Below are 18,907 nucleotides of genomic sequence, written 5' to 3'. Positions count from 1 at the left end.
ATCAAGAGCTCGGACCGTGGGATCAAGACGATCCTGCGGGGAAGATAGCGGATGATGATGATGACGACGTGGGGGAGGATATCGTTTTTGATGACGACGAGGATGAGTTTGGACTTCCAAGCATAGCAAGCATGCGGAAGAGGCAGAGTCGCAAAGCTGATGTTTCGCGATTCAAACCTGTTGAGACACCAACATTCAAGTCCGACAGCAGGCTATCAACTCTCGACGTGAATCTACCGAACAATAGACAACGAGCCAACAGCTCGGATATTGCTGAGGAACGTGACATTCCTTTATACCCAACAGCTCGAAAAAGCGAAGGCAAGATTTTACGACCGCAGTATAAAGACATTTTGAAAGGTATCTCTAAGCTATTCTGAGACAAATTGTTGGCCAGTCTAACCTGTTCCTGATAAGATCCGGCGAACGCATTGAACCTCATCAACCATGTTGCGCCTCCAAAAGGTGCCTCATCGAAAGATATGGATGCATACACAAGCCGCATATCAAGGATTAATAAATTTAAGCGCCTTCTACAAGCAAGCACTGTGCCTCTTCAAGAGTTACGAAATCTCGCTTGGTCCGGCGTCCCGGATGAAGTACGAGCCATGACTTGGCAACTACTTCTGGGTTACCTTCCCACAAACAGCGAGCGGCGAATTGCAACTCTCGAGCGAAAACGAAAGGAATATTTGGACGGGGTCCGGCAGGCTTTCGAGCGCAGTAACGCAGCGACCACTAGAGATAATTCTCGGTCTACCGATACCGGCCGTGGTCGAGGCCTGGACGAAGCAATATGGCACCAAATAAGCATCGATGTTCCGCGCACAAGCCCGCATATTCAGCTTTACAGCTATGAAGCTACTCAACGGTCATTAGAAAGGATATTATATGTCTGGGCTATCCGACACCCGGCCAGCGGTTATGTTCAAGGTATAAACGACCTTGTCACACCGCTTTTTCAAGTCTTCCTCGGTGTTTATGTTACGGATTTGAACGTTGAAGAAGGAATGGATCCTGGCCAGCTTCCTCGGAGTGTTCTGGATGCGGTAGAAGCCGATTCGTTCTGGTGTCTGACGAAACTACTGGACGGAATCCAAGACAACTATATCTATGCTCAGCCGGGTATTCACAGACAAGTGAGAGCCTTGCGCGACTTGACGATGCGTATTGACGCAGCCCTCGCAAAACACCTCGAGCAGGAGGGGGTGGAATTCATGCAATTCAGTTTTCGATGGATGAACTGTCTGCTCATGCGGGAAATGAGCGTACGAAACACGATAAGGATGTGGGATACATACATGGTATGGTGGTTAATTTCTAATCCCCACCTTCAGTCCAGAGCTGCACGTACTCATTCTGATTCATGTCCAGGCCGAAGAACAGGGTTTCTCGCGGTTTCATCTGTACGTTTGTGCGGCATTCCTTGTCAAGTGGACAGACCAATTGGTGAAAATGGATTTCCAGGCATGCAACCTCAACCTTTTATCACTAGCATATGATGACTAATACGTTCATTATAGGAGATAATGATGTTTCTTCAAGCTCTCCCAACAAAAGACTGGACAGAGAAGGACATCGAGCTACTTCTCAGCGAAGCATTCATCTGGCAGAGTCTCTTCCAAGATTCTCGAGCTCACCTTCGTCCAAGCACGGCAGATCATACTCCAGATAACGGCTTTCCATGATGGCAATTTTCGTGGCCCTTATAAATGGAATATTCCAAACCTTGCTAGAAGTGCTGCTCAACAATTCGACCGATTACGATATTGTATGCATAGATCAATGCCAGCTGCCTTGTACGGTCACTACGGTGTGGCATGGTGAGATACCTGGTTACCCCTCGGTGTCCGTTTCGACTCGGCCTTCCATAGTGCGCTATCATCTAATCACTTGCGCCACATATCGCCGGAGTGCGCGAGGAAGATATGATTCCCGCTTCCATGGTCCTGGTGATAGCAGTGAGGCATTTGCAGTTGATGTCGGTGATGAGCGTGGCACATTGTGCCGCTGTGTAAGGCCGGACGTTGTAACCGCGATTTTTGCGGACATTGATCATCATATCGAGCGGGGGCCGCGCGGACAGCCTAAACAAAGATCGTGGTCATAATGATCTCCACTTTACTGTATTTATATCCGCATATAAGGAAAGCTTGTGACATTTTGGCCTAGATATGAAAAGTCAGATGTGAACATATAGATTCCTGTAGAGCTGGTAGTGCACTAAAGTAATCACGATTTCGACTACATATATGAATACCGTGAGCAATAATATTGTACTGTGGACTAACGAATTGGTATATTTACAAGCTTCATATTTGTCTATATTGCTATTGGTTATCTTAAGTAGGGGTGCTGGGCGCGATAAATCAATTTGGTCTTGATTTGAAGAAATGAAATGATAGAAACGACGGTATGAAGATTTTGACACGGGAGCCACCAACAGAGAGCTTGATGTGAAGAGAGTGGAAGGTGAAGATATGTGGTCAACAAGAAACGCTAAGTCATCAATTATGGCGCTTGGAAAGAAGACGCTTCATGCACAAGAAGCTGAGGACAAAATGACCAGGAAGACATACAAGGACTTGCATTAAAACACCCAAGACTTATGACTGCAGAATTCAATAGGCAAACCCATATCCAGGCTTCGTCGGATGACGGCCGTCAGGAGAGCCATGGCTGTCGCGGCTGTCGCTGCTACCCCGACTGCCTCTACTTACGTTCCGACCGTATCGGGGATCGTCGTGATATTGAGAGTCTACCAGGCGGTCGGTATCCCGGTAAGGTTCGTATGGGCGGGTGAAGTTGAAGTTGCTCATTTCGGAATAATCTTTGCGAGGGGGATGATCCATCAAGAGTGAATCGCGGGCATCGAGAGGAGTAAGGTCATCTATGTCACGGTTCATTTTTTCTAAAGCAAGAGACGTCTTTCAGCGTATTATACAAAGATGTTTCTTATGGGATGTACTTACCAGCTTCCTTCCTCCGCCTCGCATGGGGGTTTTCACGGCAGCAAATAATAATGGCGTTGACAGCAATAAGAATGGCAAGAATACCAGTCAATGCTGACTGGACAACGATCAAGACAACACCAGTGACTGTCTTGGTCGTCTGGGAGAGCCCAAGCTGGTCGACAAAAACCAACACGCACACGACAGACAAAACCCGCACTACCTGAATAGTAATGTTGATCCATTGAGTCGACTTGGCCACATACGGCCGGTGCCAAAGCAGGAGACCCAACATTAGCGCTTCAACAACAAGTTGTCCAGCTGACTGGATCAGTCCATGCCCATTTGCACCAGCAATTATACAGCCTTTGATAAGCATATACAGGATGGCGGGGATGAAAAGCCACCAACAGCCTTTCTTATAGTTATCATAAAAGAGGCTGTACTTCCGCCAAACCTCTTTGTTCTCGTATAACGGTGATGCGTCGCCTCCAGCCTTTTTGTACTTGCGAGCTAGATGTACAATGCGGAAGGCGAAGAATCCGAGAATCCCGGTAAATATTGCCAAGGTCACTCCTGCGAGGAGCTGTGCCGCCCAGGAATCTCCCGAAGAGAACTGGTACACGCAGTACATGACCCAGATCGAATAGACAACAAGAATCAAGTTGGTGATCGTTCTCGCAAGGAGTCCCCAATAATGCTCCCGAAAATCGGCGAGCTTCTTAGGAAATGACCCATTGAGTGCCCACAACTCGAGTATCACCTTGACGAGCAAGATTCCCACGGTGATTGCGGCAATGACAATGGCGAAAATCAGCAGAACTGTCATGAACGTATTCGACTGAGGAATAAGCAGCTCATTGCTCATTTTTGATAATCCATCCACTGACAAATACTTCTCTATGCCGCTCGAGGTATCGTTGCCGGAAGATGTGCTGTTCACTGAGGCATCAACATCACGCACAACCAGTCGAGCTGTTCCGTATAATGCATTCAGAGATCTCTTCTGGTTGGTCCCAGATGACGAGGCGCTAACACCTTTCCAGTAGTCATAATTATTCTGAGTAAGGTTACCACCCGTCAATTTCCTGAAGCTGTCAATCGAATGTTGCATCTGTTCCAGCGGTATTAGACCAGTGCTGAACGCGAAGTTTTTCGCAAAACTGCTGTAGACTTTGGGGTAGTTGACACTAAGCATGCCTGTGGTGGCCATGGTGTGAAACCAACCCATAACTTCTCCGAACCCGGGACTAGAAGTAGCGGAGCCGACGTGTCCCGCTGAGCCCAGGGCTGAGAGTCCGCTCAAAGCAAGTGCAGCTCCAGCCATACCAGCAGCTGCATAAGACACAGCAGGAACTTCCGTTGACTTTCCGTTGCTCAACTCAGACTCAATGCACGCAACCTCTTTGCCGTCGTCCTTCGACTTTAGCTCCAGTTTGGCCACTCCATCCAAATCCGGTATTGAGAAGGCAATCGAAGGTATCTGGCTTACGTATTCGTCGGGGATTGTCTGAGACCCTGTTGCGGAGAAGGTGCCAGCCGGAACAGGGCAAAGTTGTTCAACGTAATTGGCGTCATCGCAGGGATCAAAGTCTTTAGTGTATACCTCGTTACCGTAGGCAGTGACAGAAAGTGACGCCGTGACGTTCTGTTCTTTGCTGTTTGTGCCAGACACGTCAAAATCGATAGTCTTGTTAGATCGAGAAAAAGTTATGTCCAGCTTGTTCACCTGGATATCGGAGTCAGTCAAACAGGTCGAGAGACTCCCTGTGCTCAGGGTATCAGCGGCATGACCCCAGGCAGGTAACAAAGCTAGCGCGGCAAAGGTGAGATGTGCAGAGACAAAGTTTCGCATTTTGACAAGCACGGGTTATGATTTATGATCTCAGGCGAAGCGCATGAGGTCCTTATGAGGCACACAGGTAGTGTAAAGGCAAATATGCCCAGGGCGATTAAACAGCGCTATTCAAGCAAAATCCGATCTTTCGCACCAGTCGAATCGATCAGAAATCGGGAGCAGGATCAACCTGATCAAGAATGAAACGGGTATTGAGAGCGACGAAGGATGCAAAGACGCCGGACCGAAAGCAAGCAGGCTTAATCAACAAGGGACATTGAGTCAGAAGTAGCAGCAGTGTCGTGCTTGCGTGTTTTTGAGTCGGCGATTGAGAATCCCTCTCTTTTGTGTACGCTGTATCTGTACTTTCACTGTCCAGCGGTACCTAAGAGTTCGGGCCTAGGGAGAAGACGAGCCAGGTAAGGACGGGGTTAGAGCGAGATGGTACTGTGGCGACAACGACCGACGCAAAGGAGATATATCAAACGAGTGTTGCTGTAAAGAGCATAAAAGAGGAAGAAAACAAGCTAGTGAACGGCTGAGCAGTCAGAATAAGACCACAAACGCACCAAGACGTCGCGAATTGAGGGAGAGGAATGGAGAGAAGATAGAGAGATCATGCAGGAAAACATCCTCCAGCGAACAAGAGATCAATCATCCCAGGATCGAGGTCGGTCAGGCCGCTAGAGTCTTGACCTGGATACGTAAAGTAGCCTAAATTGGCCACGATTCGCCGGAGCAATGCCTAATAGAAATGCGAGATGAGCGCCCTGTGGCTTGAAGGCTGTAACAAATCCCCCCTGAGTGTCTCAACCTGGCGTAGAAGTGGGTGCTCATTGGCGCGTAGATGGATCCTACTGGGTCTTCAATAGTCGTTGCTCATCCTTAGCCCTGTTCTAGACCTCGAGCCTTGAGGTCTGCGATGCCCTGGCTCCAGCGTCAGAGAAAAACATGCTATCAAGTATTCTGCGGCAAGCGGCTGACCCGTTTCTGCAGGCATTGTTCCAACCAGTGATGGCAAATATTTTAAGAGTCGAGGGAGATAGTGACTTGAAGGGTCATATGGCGAACTGGTTATTAAAGTACAGTTAGTAGGAGTGGGTTAGGAAGTGGAAACCACATTATTGTCATGGACTAGTAAGAGAGGATGGTTCAAATGGATCAAAGTGTGCCGCTTCTCCAGAATCGGGCCGAATGTTGGAAGCCTTCGAAAACCGCCATATTAATAGTAACCATATTATTCTTTGATAATCCGGTCTAATGGTAATTCGGTGACGAGGTTACAGTGTAGGTAGTTCTAGGCCAAGATCAAGCTCGATTTAGTTTGCACTCTACATAAGCTGCTGGCCGATCGCATGTTGCTGTTATTGCTATTATTGCAATCTTTCCGTCCACCTCCACCTGGGTTATAATCCCTTGGAGTCCGTCTTTGACCCCTGCCCGCTGTCGCTGAGACCAGGTTTCCAGTATACAACATATAGTAATATACTCTAAATACCGTAGTGGGCCGCATTCCCAGCAGCAGCCATATACCACTCCATGTCATAATGCGGACCTCAGAGGTATCTGGCCTACTACCAGAAAGACGCCCCGTGATGGCAAAGATGCTGATTGCTTAATAAAACCTGATTGCATCTTCGAATGAACGTCTCATAGATTTCATTGACCGTATACCTTATGTACTCCTTTGTCGGAAAGCACCGAGCAGTATCTACTAAACCACTACTAGTATTGACTATTTATTAATCGACCCACATCATTCAACCCGAGACAGGAAGACGCTATTAATTTACCACCGTCAGTTTTCATGGCTGGTCCATGACTTCGTCTGGCCCTAGTCCTTCGGCGAGTGGCTTAAAGAGAACGAAGTAATTCGTATTCTGTACTCTGTGGTTGCATGTACATAGAGTACATCGAATTGTGGAGTGAAGGAACCCTATTTTGTTCCCCCGGAGGCTGGAGCAACAGCCCATGCTTCGTGCCTCTGTGCTAGTAAGGGAGGGGACGGATGTCTTATGATATGCACGTATTGGAACACAACTGCTAACTGCTGGTCAACTTCTTTAAGGGGAATGGTAACTGTGGCGACTATATCAGCCCTACCAGATAAATACTTATTATCCCAAAATCCTCAGATCAGCCTGGAGCAAGTTTCTGGTACTCGACCACGTCATCCCATATAGATACCACCAACTCGCAAAAAACAGAAGCTTACTTTCGCGATCCCTTCTCTTGCATCTCACGCATTGCCGCCCTCGCACTCCTGCTACCTCCCAGTTTAGGGCCTTTCGGGGGTTCTATTTTGCCAGGCTGCTTCGCGGGTTTCGTCCGGGCTATCCGACGCCGCGATTGAACAGCATCCAGAAACTCTCGTCGAAATTGTTCCGCAACCCTATCATCAGCCGCTTGATCGTCGGCAACTGTTTCATCTTCTTCCGGTTCATCATAGACATCCACTAACGCGGGCAGACGTTAGCAACGAGGGACATGAGCGGGGGACGTGCGTAGGGTTCATGCTTTCACAAAACTTACGCTTGCTCTCGCGCAAAACCTCCTCTACCAACCGGTCCCTCTCAATATCCTCGCTTGTGCGTCGTTTGCGATATCGAGATGGCAGTTCGGATGATGGACGCTTTATATGTGGCTCGACATCATCGCCATGCATTCTCTTTGTCGCCTCCTCAGTCCGAGCAATATTGTGTAGTTTAGTCTCCTGACCAAGATCAATCTCATGTAGTTTTCCCAGAGAGGCGGGCTCGCGCTCAGGGAGGTTTGCGGTAGATAGTAAGTGGTTGGCATCGTTTAGTGAGGTGGTATCTGAGCCAGGCATGCCCCGTGTTATGCCAGGAATATCACGTCGGTGTCGCTTCGCCAGCTCGGATTCTATATAGGCCATCCTTATATTGTTAGTTTCCATTGCAGACCAAGCAGAGGTGGCGCGACACAAAGACTGCGATGATATGATGGGGCTACGTACATATGTTTATCCACATCCACTGTCTGTCCAGTGTGTGCCGTGAAGCGATCGCACATGGCTCGTAGTCGTTCGCCATCCGCATCTTCTGTCGGCGCCTGAGAGGAAGCTCGGTCCGCTTGGTCTGATGTCGGTCGTGGCGTAGTCGAGAACTCTATGCCGCCTTTGCGAGAGCGATGAAGCCGCCGCAGACGGAATGCATCAGCAGCCTGTGCGGATTCTGGCTCGTTCAGAGGTGATTGAGATGCCGGAAGATCGTCTTGTGAAGCTTGCGTTTCTTGCTGGCTGTCTATGTCCTCAGGCCGGCGCCGCTGGAATTTTCTTCTCTTAATCGGGCGAAATAAAATTTCAGGGTTTGAGTCGCAGTCTGTACTCATGTTAAATAAGATTAAATTGTGTGGCTGGAGGGAAAGGCGTGGATTGTAGATAAGTGAAATGCGGTCAAATATCGTCAGTCGTCCAGTCCGCCCTTACCCCAAGTTTTTAGTTTTCCCACCCTTCGCCGCACTACATAGCTTTCAACTCATTCCATTCAGCAAACCCAGGTTTCTTGAGTCTTAGGCTTCAGGCCTCGTCTTGCAATCACCCGCAACTCTTAATCGCACGCACGTGTCTCATTGATAACAGAATAGCTATACCTGTTGGTACATCGATCTCAACTTCTAAAACTTGACCTACACCATTCAGACTCAACGATGAACCCTTCAGTTCCACCTTCAGCTGCCGAGTATGGTGGAGGTACGTGGTCAAAGATAGCAGTCGGCCCTGACTTCTATGTTTCGCCCTTTCTGTCCCTGAATGTCAAGTGCTAATGTGTCCGAAACGTGTAGACGAGGTTTCGGCCATCGTCCTTGATCCAGGTTTCTCCACCACGCGCGCTGGCTTCGCAGGCGAAGATACACCGAAATCTCTCGTCCCAACATATTATGCAAAATACTCTTTTGAGGGGCAAGAGAAACTGATCTTCGGCGATGATGTCTTCGTAACTCCGCGCCCCGGCTTGTCGGTTGGAAACCCCATGGGCAGGGATGGTGTTGTAGAGGATTGGGACATGGCAGAAAAGCTGTGGGAGTATTCCTTCACGTCACGACTTACTGGGGCGAAACCTAGCAATCCGCTACATAATGGTCTGAACGATCTGGCCGAGGGCGAGCTGCCAGCGGAGATGGAAGGTGTTGAAAGCAACGAGAAGCCTCTTGCGGACAGCCCTCTGCTGATGTCCGAATGCAGCTGGAATCCCACGAAGGCTCGTGAAAAGACCATTGAAATCGCGATGGAGAAATGGGGGACCCCAGCCTTTTACCTTGCGAGGAACGGTGTTCTGGCGTCGTAAGATTGATTCCTCCATTATAATCTGCGCGGCATTAATCAACGGTTCTGACTGCCCACACCAGGTTTGCTGCCGGCAAGGCTTCTGCTCTTGTTGTCGATATTGGTGCTTCTAATATCTCCGTCACCCCTGTTCATGACGGCATGGTTCTTAAACGTGGCGTTCAACATTCACCTTTAGGTGGAGATTACATCTCGTCGCAGATTCGCGCACTGTTCAAGGCAAACACACCGCAGCCCATCACCATAACACCTCACTACCTTATTTCTTCAAAGACAGCAGTCGAAGCTGGCCAGCCTCCTCAAGCCAAGTATAAGACGTTTCCGCCAGAAAAGGCTCCTGATGCCTCGTACCGCAGCCTTCTCGAAGAGCGGACACTTACCGAATTCAAGGAGTGCGTCGTGCAAGTGTGGCCCGGTCCTACGAAGCTTTCCGCTCCGGGTCCCAACGGTGTGCCAAACGAGGAAATAGCTAGGAGCACGCCAGGCCGGCCATTCGAGTTCCCAGACGGGTATAATCAAGTATTTGGCGTTGATCGCTACAGGGTTGTCGAGTCGCTGTTCGACGCCAAAGCCGCCATTTCGGACCCTGACTCCCTATTCCCACCACCAACACCAGCGCAGACTATTCCTGAGCTCATCAAGGCTGCTTTGAATGGTGTTGATGTCGACCTTCGTCCGCATTTGCTAGCCAACGTCGTTGTTACAGGTGCTTCAAGCCTGCTCTATGGATTTACGGACCGCCTTAACCAGGAGCTCATGCAACTGTACCCTGGGCCCCGAGTCAGGATCTCTGCGCCCGGGAACACGTCCGAGCGCAGATTCAGCTCCTGGATCGGTGGAAGCATCCTCGCTAGTCTGGGCACCTTCCACCAAATGTGGATTTCAAAGAAGGAGTTTGACGAGCATGGCCCGAACATCGTTGAGAAGCGCTGCAAATAAATTTTGCACATGTCTTTTGCGCTTCGTTTTCTTTCCTTATGTCCTCTTTCTTTTACTCCACACTAAATCTGCTTCCTTTAGTTTTTTTACCCTCTCCCCTGTTTGAAACAATGATTGAAATCGCTTATGGTAGCCTGTAGGGAACATGTGGTTATATCTTCGGCGTTTTTTGCGCTCTTCTGGAAGGCTGGAAAGGGACATGTTGGACTTTATTTGCCTAGAATCGAACTCGGACTATGCTCGAGTTTGAGCATTAGAAAATTTGTATGAGTAATGTCATTGGGATTGAGTGCTTTTGTTGATGCGTATTTGTCGTTTTGCCCCAACCGTGGACTAACAATGTCTTTTAGATCTTTCAAGTGGGCGAGTACACCGTGTCTTCACGCAAAGCACAAGGGCATTGTATAGATAGTTGCTGTTTGTCAAAGTCATGAATCTGTCGTACCCAACGGTTTTCAAAACGATCTCTAGACAAAAGAATAGCACTTGAAGCTGGAAATTCAGCTATATCTGGGTATAGTACAGAAAATCATGGTAGAGGCGCTGTAGAATTATCATGTAGCCTTTTCATCACCGCCAGCCACTCGAGGCCTTTTGGAGTCTCCTTCAGGTGCTTCTTCCTGCACCGGCCGCTTCGGAGCCGAGCTAGCTTGCTGACATGACTTGCTGCTGGCTGGCTTGCGTTTCACAAACGCGGTAAGGTCTGTGGCATTCTGCGTGGCGACATCGAGTAGAGATTGTTTGTTGCTTTCTGACTCGCCCATAATTTGTCCCAGTATTCCTTTAATCGTGTTTTCACCCTGGTTATCAAGTACCTTCTCGACAGATACTGGGGGACGTCGGAGGTCGAGCAGCTAGAGATGAAAAAGAATCAGTTAGCAAAAGTTTAGTCACGAGACCATGACTGGGCCAGAAACTCACTCTCTGCTCCATGTCTGATATGATTTCCTTCACATTGGCTATTTTGCGTTTTAGGGCTGCCCGCTTGTCCTCGTCTAGAGAACCATCCGTTTCCAATTTCTCCTGCTCTTGAGACATTCTGACCCGGCAACTCTCAATGGCCATTTCCATTTGTGTTACTGCTTCCTTTCGCATTTCCTCGTCTACCTTGGCAGGTTTGGTTTCTCCTTCTGAATTATCACCATGCTGTACAGCCCCAAACTCTAGGGCGAGGGAAAGTTTATAATGACATTCAGCAACCGACGGGTCCTCCATCGGAAATAGTGACTGTCTGAGCTCAAGCGCCATCTTTAGGTCTGTGACAGCATCTGAAAATTTTTCTCCTTCTAGTAAAATCTCGGCTTGGAGGTCATATGTGTCGGCCAAGTGCTCCTTTATCTCTCTAAGCTCGGGTACAGGAACTGTAGATTTGCCTTTACCGGACTCTTCCAAAGCGCTGAGTTTCTTGTGATAGAGGACCCGCGCCAAATCAAGGATTTCGAAAGCATTGGCAAAATCGTCGTCGTCGTCGTTGTCGTCCTCATCTCCTTCAGCCGCATTGTCTTCATTTTCTTCCTCTGAATCAGTGTCAAAATTCTCATCGCCAGTAAACTGGAAAAAACGCTTGCTCTGATTATCCTCTGAGCTCCTTTCCTCTAGCTTCGCCACTGAAGAGCTCGAAGCCACGGCATTTTTTATGAGATTATCAGCAACTGGGAGTGACTTGGACGAAGCGATCTTGTCTTCTGGTGCTGGCTGGGGTTGCGCTTTTCCCGCAACTTTCGAACCAAGAACATCACTCTTGCTAACCGCGACGTTGTACAGAGCTTTCCCGTATGCAAACAATAAATTGGCGTTTTCGAGCGACAGCTCGCCGTTTAACTTTGCTTGGATTTCGGTAGCTTCTGAGTAGAGTTCTGCGGCCGCATTGTAATCCTTCATGGCATCCTTTGCAGCAGCACGCTTTATCAGGGCCTCCAGTCGCTGCCGTTCATCTATAGCAGCCAAATTGAAGGGTTCTGTTAGACTCTGCGCATCCATGATTCGCGAGGTGGCTATGGACTGCCTCGGCAATTGGAAAGACCTATAGAAAAATCGCGATAACAAAGACGATGTTTGAGGACTAGGTGCTTGAGCGACAATAGAGAAGGGGAACAGATAAGTGAATTAAGAGAGAGTAAACCTGACCAGTTGAGGGAAGAGATGGGAAGACAATGGAAGTGAGGCAATCAAAAAAGGTTAAATCGCTCCGTCGCGACACGCGTGGCGCGGCATCACGCGTCCCTGGCCGCCCCAAAGATTATGGTACAATGAAGCATGAGATACTCAACACCCACCTCTATAGTCTTATGCAGGAAATCGTGTGAGAACTCAATCAAATTTCCAAACATTTATCTCTGTGAGTTAGGCTCAGCATAGATTTCTTTGCGCAAATGCCCGTTTCTCGCAAGCTAATGAGTTCTAGGTGAACAAGCATCTACGGCCAAGCTCCTTGATATGAACCCGTCCATCATTTCCATGCCATTATGAATCCAGATCCTGTGCCTTCCTCATCACCAGGATTTGGGACTCCTGCTCATCCCTTGCGGTCAAACAAGCTCACTCCTATTCCGACAAGAACGTCTGTGCTCCCCATCTTACTTCCCCCCGCCACACTCCGACCTATCGCATTCCGTACCTTTACTAGGAAACACAATTTGACGCTATCTTCTTCTGCTCTCCAATCTTTAGCTGGTTTTGTGGGTAAGCACTGCGGCTCAGGATGGCGCGAAGAAGGTCTCGCGGAGCGCGTGCTCGATGAAGTCGCAAAGAGTTGGAAGAAGGCCGGAGGTGGCGTTATCATTGAGGAGGGCAGGGGAGCATCTCTGAAAGTTATTCTCGAGACCGTGGAGGGAAACATGAGCGGTGGTAGGTTAATTGATTCGAAATCTGCGTCAAAAGAAGGATCTACGCGAACTACAAGCGCTGGCGGGATGCTCAACTTACAGCCCTCCATGTCGATGATGACAACGGTTGATGACCAAGAATTGAACAAGCCAGATGATACGGTAATACACGCTAGGCATTGGATCAAAGTGATTGGGGCATTTGACACTCCGAGACTGGCCTACAATGCGGAGAAAAAGAGCTTTGAAGTCACGAAAATTAAACCCTCTCTATTTCCAGAACCTTCGCACAAGACCGCGTTATTTAGAGATCGACATAACCTTGTTCATCAGCGTTTGCTGCGAAACGAGTTATTCCAAGTGTCGTTAGCGTCTGCTTCTATGCCTACTTTGCAGCGATCTTCATCTACATTTGCCAGATCCCAGTGCTACAAGCTTACGCCTGTTGCGAACCTACTTGGAAGAAGTGGTACATCTCATTTGTTGCTCGGTCTACTTTCTATCTCCCCTACGGGCGAGCTATCTCTTACCGACTTGACGGGAAGTGTTGTCTTGGACCTGAGTCACGCTCGTCTCATCCCTAAGGGTGGCGCCTGGCTTACGCCAGGCATGTTTGTACTCGTCGATGGCATTTACGAGGAGGAGGAGAATGTCAGGGGCTCCACGTTAGGCGGCAACAGCGGAATTGGAGGTGCGATAGGAGGTAAATTCGTTGGAGTGACAATTTGTGGTCCTCCTTGTGAACGGCGAGAAACTTCGCTTGGAATGAGTATCCACGGAGAAAACCAGGATATCAGCTCTAGTGGCGGTTTTGGCTGGGTGGACTTCCTTGGAGTAGGGAGTGAGCGTGCTCAGGGTTCTCGGATGAGACGAATTCAAACAAGGTGTCTGCGCGAGGCTCACGATGGTAATCAGTTGAAACGCCGTTTCAAGATTGTCATCATGGGTGAAGTTAATCTTGACAATACGAAGACGATGGACGCTCTGAGAAAAGTCTTTAGTCTATACAACGATTCGGCTGTGCAAGAGCGTCCTTTGTTGTTCGTTTTGGTTGGTAATTTTGTTCAGAAAGCAATAATTAATGGCGGTGGTCAGGGCGGGAGCATCGAGTACAAGGAATGTTTCGACATGCTTGCATGGGTATTGTCCGATTTCCCTTCGTTGCTACAGCGGTCTACCTTCATCTTTGTGCCTGGGGACAATGATCCCTGGTCTTCAAGCTTCTCAGCGGGTGCCTCATCTACGATACCACGTCATGCAATCCCAAACTTATTTACCTCCAGAGTGAAACGTGCATTTGCATCGGCAAATTCTCAAATGGACCGAAATCAAGTGTCAGAGCCTCCCGGGGAGGCTATTTGGACCACCAACCCGTCACGCATTTCCCTGTTCGGCCCAGTCCATGACATCGCTATACTTCGGGATGATATTTCCGGTCGTCTGAGACGCAATGCAGTGACTGTCGGTCATAATGCTGCCGATATGGGAGGTGATTCGAGCAGCGCTGTTGAACCAGAAAATCAAATTCATGCTGGAGACCAGCAAGGAGCTGGTATCTCTAACCAAACTTCTCCAGTCACTCTCTCGGCCCGAAAATTGATCAAGTCAGTCCTGGATCAAGGCACCATGTCTCCTTTCCCTCAATCTGTACGCCCTATACTATGGGACTATGCATCCTCTTTACAGCTTTATCCTCTGCCAACTGCTTTTATTCTTGCCGACCCCGAGACTGCACCTTTCTGCTTGACGTATGAAGGTTGCCATGTGATGAACCCTGCAAGGTTCCTACCCGAAGGCGGCTTATCCACTATGACGTGGGTTGAATACGATATATTGAAGAATCGAGGTCGAGTGAAAGAGGATCGTTTCTAGCTGATAGAAACCCCTGAAAATGATAAGTCTGGGTTGCCCAAACGAATCCCCTAGCAATACCTCCCGAATATGAAAAACCTGAAGAAAATGCCGAATGGTGTGTACAAGCTGCAGTGGATGTTTGCAGAGCGCTAGATGCTGGGATAAGGCGCGCCCTTATGTGACTTTTACGGGGTGACTGTCAGTCATCTTTGTCTTCGAGTTGAATATGCAGTAGCCCAGTATATATATTGGAACTGCTAATGCATCCATTAAAATACACAATTGCAACCTCCAGGCGCTATTTACTCAAGTCAAAGTCGCTAAACGCAAAAGGACTGTTGCTCCGTTGTAGACATGGAAATGGAGAAGAACCAAGGTGCCACTTTTCGTACATCATTAAAGACCTAGCAGGAAGGCCATTAATCGATCGTGATGACATCCGTCTTTTGCGAGGCAGGACCTGCTTTCTGTTGTAAATTTCTATTGACAAAACCTCCGAGCATATCAGCCACGTCCACTGACTTGTCAGGTCCAATAGCAGGAGACTGGTTATTAGCGGCAGGGGCATCGTTGGAGATTCTGCTATCCAGAGCTTTTGGAGTCGTATGGGCTTTGATCGAGGCCAAGCACCGGTCGAGTTCACCCAATAAATCTCCAATATGATCAGGCTCTGCAATAACCCCGTTGCCAAGTCCCCTCCAGCCGGTACCTTTCGAGTTATATAGCCTCTCCTGAAGTTTGTGTTTGAACTCTGGTTCACAGGAACCATCTTGAGAGCTCAACACATCTCTGAGAACCCAGACGGGTTGATTTTGGTGTTGGTGGGCTACTAGTCGGAGCCGGCATTTCTCGTAGGGATAATGGATCTGGAAGGACGTTGCATTACGCACAGTGACGTGCACCATGGATGACTCATTGCGAGAGGGGTTCGCCGTAAATCGGTCCAAAGCTCGCATCAAGGGAAGTGTGAATGATAGTATCTCTGTCAGTGTGTCCAGACCTGCTTCAGCGCTAGGCCGGTTCAGGTTGGAAGCCAAAGGCCCTTGTATTCTGCGATGGGGGTTTGAGTGATCAAAACTTATGCTGAGACGAAAATGAAATAAATGACCCGTTCTGAACGCCAGCTTCAGAGGATCCATTTCCGCGGGAAGTTGGGGCTGGGTCTCCCCGATATCGAGTTGCGCAAGAAGGTCCTTATTGGGTCCGTAGGCGAAAGCAAGGCGCGACAACGATAGAGAACGCGCGTCCATCTTCTTCCGTCGAAGGATTTCATAGACTGATAACACACATTCAAGTCTTTGCAGTGATTCAAGAAGAGTGATAACGACTGGATAGCCAGGGGAGGCAAGCAGACGAAGCGCGAAACCGGTGCCTGTTTTTTGAAGGACCAACGAGTGATCGTCTTCGGCGACTAAATCACCCAGCGTAGGGAAAGAAGTGGACAAATTGCCGTAGGCGACCATTATGGCGACGTTCCTGTGCCGGTCAATGCCATGAAAAGCCAGGCGAACTGTCTTTTTGACGAATGTCTTCTTCTTAAAACCGGCGGGAAGAGCTACTCGCAGAGCCTCCGGTAACTTTGCCGCTTCGTACTCAATGTTGAGGTCTGGCACTTGAAGGCCAGGCCCGACTCTTAAATGTTCCACATGCGGCCAGATTTTGATAAACTGCAGATCTTGCAGAAAGCGCGCATTTGCATATATGGCCAAGAAGCCTGACAAGCAATGTCCCAAATCGGCAAGTGATGAGTAGTCTGGTTGCTCCGTGGGTAGTAGCATGTTGCAAATGACCTGCGCAGAGCGAACAGCAGAGCTGGCATGATGCACGGCGGCATCCAAGCTGCGATTGATCGTTACAGAATCTGCCGACGGAGTTTGAACGACCCACCATTTATCTCCATCCATACTGCTCGTTGCGGCAAGCAACCAGGAACGCTCCCAATGATGATGCCAAAAGAACGAGAACCGTAGAACGTTTGCAGGGAACAAACTTCGAGCGTCAATCCTTACATTCCTTGGGCTAACCGAGATGAATCCAAGCATCTTCACCTGCGATTCTACCTCCTCTATCGCCGCAGCACAGCGAAGTCTTCCGACGCGAGATACTATATCGTCAATGGTCGATCGGTCCATATTGCGATCGGTATCCACTCGCTCCAGGGTATTCGGAGTAGCTGCTAGCACTATAGCTCCCGACAAGGGCTCGATCGCAACTCGAAGCCGACGGGATGCGGTCAGTTGAACATCAAGTTGACAGTCCCCTGGTTCGGTCCTGGTAAGGTAAGCGCGTAATGACAGTGAGCCATTAGAGTAAAGAAGCTTCTCGCTGATCCTCTTGAACGCCGAGGACAGTATATGCGAAATGTGTAAAGCAATGGCACTTCGAAGAAGACGATCCACCGAAAGGCTGTCCGTGTCAAATTCGACATCGTCCGAGTTCACTTCTTGTCCATCCCTAATCCATCGCAAGCCCAAAGATGGTGGCCGCGGCCCACCTATAGTGAATTCTCGAGGGCCGCGTCGTATGCCGATCTCAAGCCAACTTTTCGTGTTAGGTTTCGATGCCCAGTACTGCAGAACTAAAGTCCGGTGCAGCAACTCGCTGCGCAAAACGTTGGACCAGAGGCTCCTACTCAGCTCAGAAGCTTGCCTTGCAAGAATATTTATTTTGTTTGTTAGTATTAGATTATGTAGCCAGTTAAAGCACTCGGACAATCCACCGTTTCGAAGAGTATCGTTAATTTTGATATCGAGTTCGCTGAGCATCCGACCTGCGGGAATCGAGGGTGATGGGTGGAAAAGAAAGCGAATGTCGACGAAGAAAAACTGAGATGTGACGTCCTCTTCCCCAATAGACAAGTCAAGCTCGAACTCTCCGCGCACAACAAATGTGACCCGACCATCATGGACGCGGTACTTCTGGAAGGCAAGAGGGATATCATCATGCAACGCTAATCTCGTGCTGATGACCCTATTTATCTTTCGCAACTTCTTCAGAGTGGATTTTGGCGTTAAAGGCTTTGGAGGCCTATAACCAAGCTGGAGTTAAAAGTCAGATGGATATCGAGATGTTGTAAATTCTGCAGAGTCAAAGCGAAGCTTACATCTGGCATTGATACAACCTCACCTCTCAACAAGACTTCCAATGCAGTGTTTAGATCTGGGTTGGCCACCTGTGCTCGTACAAGGTCTCTCTTCATATCTCCCATGCATTGTAAAGCTCCCGCGTAAGCTTGATGTTGCGTGCGAATGAAGTTTTGAATATCAATCAACCGGCTCACGTCCGCAGCTTGTCGGCTCCATTGCGAGAGCACAAGAAGCTTGATAAATTCCCCTCGCTTTTTCTGGGCGAATTCCAAAGCTCGAAGTTTTTTCCGCACATTTTCCGGAGACTGATTTCCCAGTACCTTCGTGTTCGGAGATATTGGGGAAGAATTAGAGTCGTGGGAGGGTACTTGAATTTCCGCAAGCTCGGCGACTAAATCCGCAAGATCGTTCCAACATTGTTGTGCGGACCGATTGAGTAACTTCGCCAAGGGGAAAAAGCCTTGGACAATGTGTTGTAATTCAGGAGGGTCTCCTGTGGCGGACAACATCATCTTAGTCCGGTAGTTCTCGTCACTTTCGCGCAAATCAGGATGTTGAACTCCATTCGTGGGTAGCGATCCATTTTGTAGACCGTCTGGGTTCCCTAATTGACTGGAACCCGCAGGCGCGGACGAGACACCATTCAGCTGATCATGCAAGCCTAGCCCTCGTCCATTGATGTTATCTCGATTCATGATGACACCTGGCATGTTATGAGCTCTTTGGTGAGGTTCGAGAGTCCCAAGCTCCCCTCCTTCACCCCCTGCACGGCACGAGATGAGCGACCTAACGTGGACGCTGTCTGAGGCTTAAACCGCGCCAGGGTTTGAGAGGTAGCTAACAATTCCCCCTTGAAAGAGATACTTCAGCGAAGCGCCATAAATATCGCTCAAGGTTCAACGCGATGGCTGTGGACAGATGACGTATTCGAGTCTCTCAAATGGTTAAAATAAAGGGAGAAAACTTCGCCGGTGATTTGTGGTAAGAAGAGTACAGACGTTCGCGTGTATTATGACTTCGAAGTCGAACCCGTTTATACCCGTTCCGAATACAGCGCTTTCGAAATAAAGTAATGCGCTCATATATTAGAGAATGAAAATATGAGGTGA

General features: G+C 48.8%; 7 protein-coding genes across 7 annotated transcripts; 3 read left to right on the top strand and 4 right to left on the bottom strand.

The window, feature by feature from the left end:
* Positions 1-76: 76 nt before the first annotated feature.
* Positions 77-1,787, top strand: BDW70DRAFT_59940 (GTPase-activating protein GYP1). The gene is made up of 4 exons (XM_073744369.1): positions 77-360; positions 418-1,304; positions 1,375-1,467; positions 1,524-1,787. The coding sequence occupies exons 1-4, from the start codon at positions 132-134 to the stop codon at positions 1,686-1,688; spliced, it is 1,374 nt and encodes a 457-aa protein (XP_073595280.1). The 5' UTR covers positions 77-131; the 3' UTR covers positions 1,689-1,787.
* An 834-nt stretch (positions 1,788-2,621) lies between these two features.
* On the bottom strand, positions 2,622-4,806 carry BDW70DRAFT_150809 (transient receptor potential ion channel family protein; the record flags this gene model as incomplete). Its single annotated transcript, XM_073739212.1, has 2 exons — positions 2,622-2,911; positions 2,973-4,806. The coding sequence occupies 2 exons, from the start codon at positions 4,804-4,806 to the stop codon at positions 2,622-2,624; spliced, it is 2,124 nt and encodes a 707-aa protein (XP_073595279.1).
* A 2,193-nt stretch (positions 4,807-6,999) lies between these two features.
* Positions 7,000-8,139, bottom strand: BDW70DRAFT_160623 (telomere length and silencing 1 family protein; the record flags this gene model as incomplete). Its single annotated transcript, XM_073740871.1, has 3 exons — positions 7,000-7,244; positions 7,321-7,685; positions 7,766-8,139. 3 exons carry the CDS (start codon positions 8,137-8,139, stop codon positions 7,000-7,002), a joined length of 984 nt encoding a protein of 327 aa, XP_073595278.1.
* Positions 8,140-8,266: 127 nt separating this feature from the next.
* Positions 8,267-10,051, top strand: BDW70DRAFT_59890 (actin family protein). Its single transcript, XM_073744368.1, has 3 exons — positions 8,267-8,500; positions 8,593-9,091; positions 9,157-10,051. Exons 1-3 carry the CDS (start codon positions 8,458-8,460, stop codon positions 10,031-10,033), a joined length of 1,419 nt encoding a protein of 472 aa, XP_073595277.1. The 5' UTR covers positions 8,267-8,457; the 3' UTR covers positions 10,034-10,051.
* A 536-nt stretch (positions 10,052-10,587) lies between these two features.
* BDW70DRAFT_150807 (SHNi-TPR domain-containing protein) lies at positions 10,588-12,013 on the bottom strand (the record flags this gene model as incomplete). Its single annotated transcript, XM_073739211.1, has 2 exons — positions 10,588-10,887; positions 10,955-12,013. 2 exons carry the CDS (start codon positions 12,011-12,013, stop codon positions 10,588-10,590), a joined length of 1,359 nt encoding a protein of 452 aa, XP_073595276.1.
* Positions 12,014-12,316: 303 nt separating this feature from the next.
* Positions 12,317-14,999, top strand: BDW70DRAFT_59879 (DNA polymerase epsilon noncatalytic subunit). Its single transcript, XM_073744366.1, has 2 exons — positions 12,317-12,371; positions 12,438-14,999. The coding sequence occupies exon 2, from the start codon at positions 12,499-12,501 to the stop codon at positions 14,728-14,730; it is 2,232 nt and encodes a 743-aa protein (XP_073595275.1). The 5' UTR covers positions 12,317-12,371; positions 12,438-12,498; the 3' UTR covers positions 14,731-14,999.
* Positions 14,931-18,725, bottom strand: BDW70DRAFT_59876 (mediator of RNA polymerase II transcription subunit 14). Its single transcript, XM_073744365.1, has 2 exons — positions 17,816-18,725; positions 14,931-17,750 (listed from the first exon to the last, which is right to left on the bottom strand). The coding sequence occupies exons 1-2, from the start codon at positions 18,506-18,508 to the stop codon at positions 15,132-15,134; spliced, it is 3,312 nt and encodes a 1,103-aa protein (XP_073595274.1). The 5' UTR covers positions 18,509-18,725; the 3' UTR covers positions 14,931-15,131.
* Positions 18,726-18,907: the final 182 nt, after the last annotated feature.

This window comes from Aspergillus foveolatus (genome assembly GCF_047715535.1).
Source record: "Aspergillus foveolatus strain CBS 279.81 unplaced genomic scaffold BDW70scaffold_29, whole genome shotgun sequence".
NCBI lineage: Eukaryota > Fungi > Ascomycota > Eurotiomycetes > Eurotiales > Aspergillaceae > Aspergillus > Aspergillus foveolatus.
The sequence above is the reverse complement of the archived record's forward strand: the minus strand, read 5'-3'. Positions and strand labels throughout refer to the sequence as shown.